The 6,491-nt window shown below is 32.6% G+C and overlaps 1 protein-coding gene across 1 annotated transcript in view; it reads right to left on the bottom strand.

Moving 5' to 3' along the window:
* Positions 1-544: 544 nt before the first annotated feature.
* Positions 545-6,491, bottom strand: part of LOC108736831 (tigger transposable element-derived protein 1-like) — a 37,773-nt gene continuing 31,826 nt past the window's right edge. The window contains 3 exon segments of the mRNA XM_025980456.1: positions 545-592; positions 594-743; positions 819-1,052. Coding sequence (XP_025836241.1) covers positions 545-592; positions 594-743; positions 819-1,052 — 432 coding nt within the window.

Genomic DNA, 6,491 nt, shown 5'->3' with positions numbered 1-6,491 from the left:
TATGACCTAGTTCGCCGCAATTCCAACATCTTAGCTTTCGAGTTACTTTATCGAACTTGGAGATGATTCGGCAGACGGTCTCTTCTAAAGATTCTGACGAATCCGTTTCTTCACACAGTAGCCGAACCGTGTACCCTGTTTGCTATTGGACCGTTTAACTGTTTCGTACTCCAATGCACAAGCCAATGCATCAGCTAGCGTGTTAGGTCGGTCAAGGCGTATTCGTTGTTGAGTGTCACTGTCCCGGAGTCCATCAGTAAATGCCTCCACTGCCAACCTTTACATCAATTCTTCGGTAGTATTAGGATAGGCCAGTCGAGACAGTCTCGCAATATCGGCCTCGAATTCTTGTAAGGTCTCTGTTGGTTTCTGCTGACGGGTTTTGAGTGGGATGTGATACAGCGCTGTTAAATGAGCCTTGTCGTAGCGCAATTCTAACCGTTTTACGAACTGTTCATAATCCGTCAATTCTTCCGGGGAGAGGGTGTTCAAAATGTCACATGCATCTCCACGAAGCGCAACGGTCAGCGCAGTGGCTTTTTCTTCATGTGCCTAGGACAAACCCTGTACATATCAAATGCACATGCTTACATTATGTTAGTTTTTACTGCATACTGCTGACATTCACATTTATACCTATGAATACAAATTTGGCATGCACTACAGTATAACATTTTGCATTCTCTTTGACCTAGTTCATTATATGTAACATTATAATTCAAATTTTCTGAAGATGACTTTACCTTAAATTTACCAAAACCTACCTCAGTTACAGCAGTTTTTTTCATTTTTTCAGCAAATCTATGTGCTTTTATTACCACTTTGTTCTGATATGTGTTTGCATTGGGTCTTTCCATATTCAATATTCGCTGCCACATTTTTTCATCCACTAATTTGTCAATTTTATCCAATAAATTCTCAATAGTTATATTCGATCTTCTTTTTATCTGATTTGTATTCAGGAGATTATTTAAACTTTCCAGTGCCATATTAGTGTTTATTCCAGCATTTATCCTGTAACAATGTGCCCACATACTTATTCTTTCCTCACTCTGAAGATTTAAGACAAAACTTATCAAAAACATGAAACCGTAATCTATACATACTTATTTAAATAGCGTAGGAATTCAGTTTCGTTTGCCTCTGTTAATTTCTTCATGTAGTTCTCGTAATTATGAATCAGTAATAAATATCTCCTTTTTGATTTCATTTCATAATCTTATTTAAATCACTTTCATCGTCTTTTTTAAGTCTTTATTTTTCCCTTGGATGTTCCAGTTCTTTATAACGTGCCAAGTACGTAATAATCGTTGTGGTTTCTTTTCCATAACTTTTACCCATGCATTATAATATTTAACATTATCATCTGTCATAAAATAATCAGCATTAATAGAATGCCCTACTCTAATTTTAAGCGCAATCAAGTCACCAATACTATTGTCAATTCCAAACCCTTTCTATTTGTTCCAAAAGTTCCATCCATACATATAATTTTTGAAAATTGTTTTAATTTATCTTATCTTCCATTACCGAATTCATAAAACTCAAAGCACAATCACCTTCTCTAAGCATTTTATGTTTTTCTCCTATAGACCCAACACCAAAAATAAGCCAAAAAATAAACTCTATACTACAATCTACACCAACACAAAGAATACTAATCACCTTCTCGTTTAAAAATAAATACAAAGTTTTTGTTGTTAGAATTCCACTCTTGAACTTTCATAGCTTCAGCTATCATATCTACCTCATGTCTTCTATTTTCCACATTATACTTCCTTTTTAGATACTTAATGTCTTTACGATTAATTAAATTTAACCTACTTAAGCTATTATCCTCAAGCTGCCTACAATTATCTAATATTCTTGCAACTGTTATTCCCATCTTCAATTTTTCTACTATCTCATTTTTATCTTTTATCATTAAATGCTGACTTCGTATTTCTTCTTGATGCCCTACATGTGTTTTACAATATAAATTGCAGTTTTTGGAAAATTGCTTATTACAGTAAATACATTTATACTTCGCATCATTGTCCATTCACTTGAAGGAAACGCAAACAAAAATTAGTGATTAATAAGGTACAAATACAATCAATATTTCTACACTGTTATTTACACTACAACTTATACTGTAAACACAAAAATAAGTACTTTTTTTTAAGAAAGAAAATTAAATTCTAAAAATGACTAATATAATATAACAGATATAACGTAAAAACGTCTGCCTAATAATATAAACAAATACATTAAATTGTTCGACACTATTTACACCAGCACCACTTATAAGCTAAACACAAAAATAAGTAATTGTTTTAAGAAAGCAGAATAAATTCGCTTTTTAAACAATGATTATGAGTCTTTGTTTAATGCATAGATTAAACACTGTTGCATGTGCACAATTCTGCAGATGAAGGAAATCCAAAAACGAATGAAATAAATCAGCATACACGATTAACCATGAATTGAATTGACGGTTAAAAATGTAGTTAGAGGTTAGAACGATTTAAAAATATGAAAAAGGGCGGCAAGGCGATTCTCATAGATATTCTTGACAAAAAGTGTTCTTCGGCTTGTAGTTCATCTGCAGGGTAATTAATAAAATGATAAATTTCTACCAGCGATTTAAATGAATCAAAAAATGCTAGCCACTGATTGTATGCACCTGAAAATGGTTGAATATTAATCGTTGGCATACGTGCATGTAATTCATTAATTTCTGAAGCTTGTGCAGATGTAATGTTTAGGCCTACACTAGTGTTTGAAATTGAAGCAGTATTCATTTTAGATTCTTCACTGATAATAAGTTTTTCTGCCCTATTAAATAGTTTGTAGTAATCCTCCTCAAAATCATCGCGATCGTTACTTTCTTCAATTGCCGCACTATTTAATAGTTCTATTTCTGATTGAATGTCAAATTTTTGAAAGTTAAGTTTGAAATTAGTTAACCTTTGTTTAATACCTAAAGCATCTACATTATGCGCACTGACGCTGTCTAAATACTTTTTGAAACGAGTTACGTTAGCTCTAATCTGGCCGCGCTTAATATTAAGATTCTTAATAATTCGGCTCGAAGGACCAAATGTTACCGTGAAAACACGGGCGTATATTTTCTCAAAATGTTCACGAAGTGTTCAATAAAAATAACTTCAAAAATCGAACACAAACTCTATTTACATATTTCTTAATAACTAAAGCCTAGCAACATATATTGTCTTTGTTTACCACCACCACCAAATTCCATAAATTGAACGGTATGGAAATAACCCAAAACAGGGTAGTTTGTGTTGGTCTGCACCAGGTCCTTGACCTTCGGTTAGATGTTATTAGTCACGTATTTCCGAATCAATGTCGATAACTTGGGCCAAGTAATACCGACACGAAACTTTATTGTAACTATTGTTCGTAATTTGTTTGTGGGTCTTTTGTGTCCGCACGTACGCGTTTATTGGGTTTTCAAATTTAAATAATTCATTGAAATCCCCAAAGAATAATCTCATGTACCAATTTTTATTGTATGCATTTTTATTTTATGTTTTCCTATGAAAGAGTTGAACAAGTCTACTCTGTCCATATGCTGGTTGTAATGTCTAATAATGTTAGGGCAGCCACTTTTATGTACTGTTTATATATATAAATAGTGGTGGGATAAAATAGTCGGCAGCACTCATACAGAACATAACTATGACATTTTTGCCTCTCTCTGCCGAAGTTAACTTGCCAACTTGGCGATTACTTTTGAGTGTCAATACTTTAGATTGCTTCTGTACAGTGCTGACCCCTGTCTCGTCGCAGTTATATATATCCAATGGACCAAAATGATATTTTTCATATATTTCATTTAAATTGTTGAAGAAACGGTCAACTTGTGGCCTATTAAAACCAACAGCTCTCATCAGACTCGTTTACTCTGGCCTTCTCAAGCTAAGTTCAGGGTGGCGTTTGATAAAATCATAGTAAAAGCAGCACTTTTCTTGGCCTTTTTGAACCTGTGGTTCAGTTTTAATTTCTTTAATTTTTTGTTAACCGCATGCGCCTATTTCACATATCCACCACGTGCGCAATTAGAGCTTCTTCGTACTCCACGGTAAAGGTTGGGTCAAATCTACCTTTTTTAAGTGGTAAATTTACTTCTTCTCGTTTTAATTTTTGAATGTAGTCAAACAGGGTACTTTTTGGCACATTGTAGACTACACATGACTTTCTCTGAGAAAACTCATTTGACATCACCTTATCGATGGCCTTTTTATTTAGATATTTTGTCTATTACAGATAGACACGTTAACTTAATCGAATAAATAATAAATGTAGCATCGTGCTACAGATGGCGTTTACTACGCCATTTGTAGTATTTTCTAAAACGCGCTGTTAAGACAGCAGGTAATAGTTGGTCTGTGTTCTGTCGGAGCTGCTTGCGATGCCCTGAAGAGATCCAAAAAGATCGAAATCGCGATCCGCGTCTGGCAGTTTCGACAGAATACAGACCACTTCGAATTATTTTATTGTAGTCCCTTGTTTTTATTAATTTCTCCCGCCCTTTACAAACCAGTTATGTTTGGCAACATTACAACGTTAATGTTGTTCTTATCATCGGTATTTTTATTTGCTACCTGTATGACCCCTGTGCTCAATTCCTTTTTTGATAAAAAAACCCTCGATAATTACCTGTTTACCTGTTTACGCTCTGCGCTTAATTCGAGTGTCACCGTTGAATTAAATGCCAACTGAATACAATTTAATATTTCTGTTATTTCATTCAACATAAGAAAGGGTTGTTCAGAAATTTAATAAATGATAAAACAATATTCGTTGTTGCATAGAAAAAAAAGGTAAATTGTTTAACTTGATGAATAAAAACTGTTGTAATGATGCGATGAACTTTTATTTTAAAAACAATTAAACAAAGGCGATTAACTGAATCAAAATTCTTTTTTTGTTGAAACTGTTGAAATGGTTATAGTTAATAACAAATATATTTTGTTTATTAATTTATTTTTATAATTTTAACACAACACATTCTTCTCAATGTAACGTAAGACTAAACAAACTAAAAACATACTTGCTTGCTACTTAACGGAAACATATTATGGAGCACAAATTATCATTCAAGTATCATTTTCATAAATAAACATAAGATTATAAAATTTACCTAATTACAACAGAAACAAAACAAAACTATGTCATTCAACATTCAAAATGCCAACAGTTCAGAAAGTGTTGATCTAACTGCCTGACTTTTTCAGTGTAGACATATTTCCGATTTTTCAATCAATATTATACCAGTAAACCGTTTCATCTCGATATAAAATTGTAGAGAAACCAATTAATGTCATATCATAAATGCTGAAACACTTAAAATAGATGAAAATGGGAATTTAGCTAATTTCAGACAAGAGGTTATCACAGTTACGCTAGATCTACGGAATCTTTCAAATGAAGACATAAATGTATTTTTATTTAAACCGCCACATCAATATCGATCACTATCACCGAAATACATGCGTGAAAATCTTTCATGGATTATCATGGGAAAATAATAATTGATTACAATCTGATAAGGCGTGTTCTGAAAATACAACTTCAGTTAAATGATGCAACAATCATTTATGTAAAGGGGGCAAGAGATTATTAAATATTCATGATATTCTGGATGGTAAAAGTATTAGTATTATCAACTTACGAGGGGAGGGCACGGCTTTGGGGTTATTTTTGGCGTAGCGGTAGCATATCATGTCGAATTTTTATCTGTAAAGTATTAAAGCGCAATACTTAGAAATAACCGAGAAAAATGGATTCAAAGTTTCCCTAGAAGTTCATATTATGAGTTATACAACGATAAGCACTAACTAGTTGTAGCGTAAACATTAATCTTCAGACTCGTATTCCGTATTCACGGAGTCTCACTTTGTTTAGGTTTTTTTTTAAATTTCCTTTTGGAATTAATTTTTGTATCAGTTGTCGATAATTAATCATAATGTGTAGGTAAGTAGTAAAACATAAAATATTGCCACGTATTGAGTTTTTAATTATATTTATGTACATAAACCAGAATGGTAATTGTAGTAAAAACATTCAAAACAAAATTTTTTTCTACAGCATGAACAACAAATAAAAGCTGCCCTTTTACAATTGTATGGTATTTTAAGCCTATCTAATGAAAAACACGCTTCATTTACATTTATAAAGTAATGTCTTGTGTCGAATAGTCCACTGGCAATCCAGGTATATTTCAACATGGCAGCAAATATTGGGGTTGATAACTGGGGGTGAACTATGGAATGTATTTTAATGCAGTCCTCTAGAATGGATTTAATAATTCTTTTTTTTTTTATTTTTAAATTTTTATTAGTTTTTTTGCAAAAGAATAATACCTTAGGTTGTAAATCTTTGACGTAAAAACATTAAAAGAGTGGAATAATAACATTAAGTAAATAAATAGTTTGTTTACAAAAGTACGAGTATTTAGAGAAAGTGAAAGGAAAGCATTTTTT

Source organism: Agrilus planipennis, unplaced genomic scaffold, assembly GCF_000699045.2.
Source record: "Agrilus planipennis isolate EAB-ADULT unplaced genomic scaffold, Apla_2.0 scaffold187, whole genome shotgun sequence".
Lineage (NCBI taxonomy): Eukaryota > Metazoa > Arthropoda > Insecta > Coleoptera > Buprestidae > Agrilus > Agrilus planipennis.
Note: the sequence above shows the minus strand (reverse complement) of the source record. Positions and strands in the feature narration are given on the sequence as shown.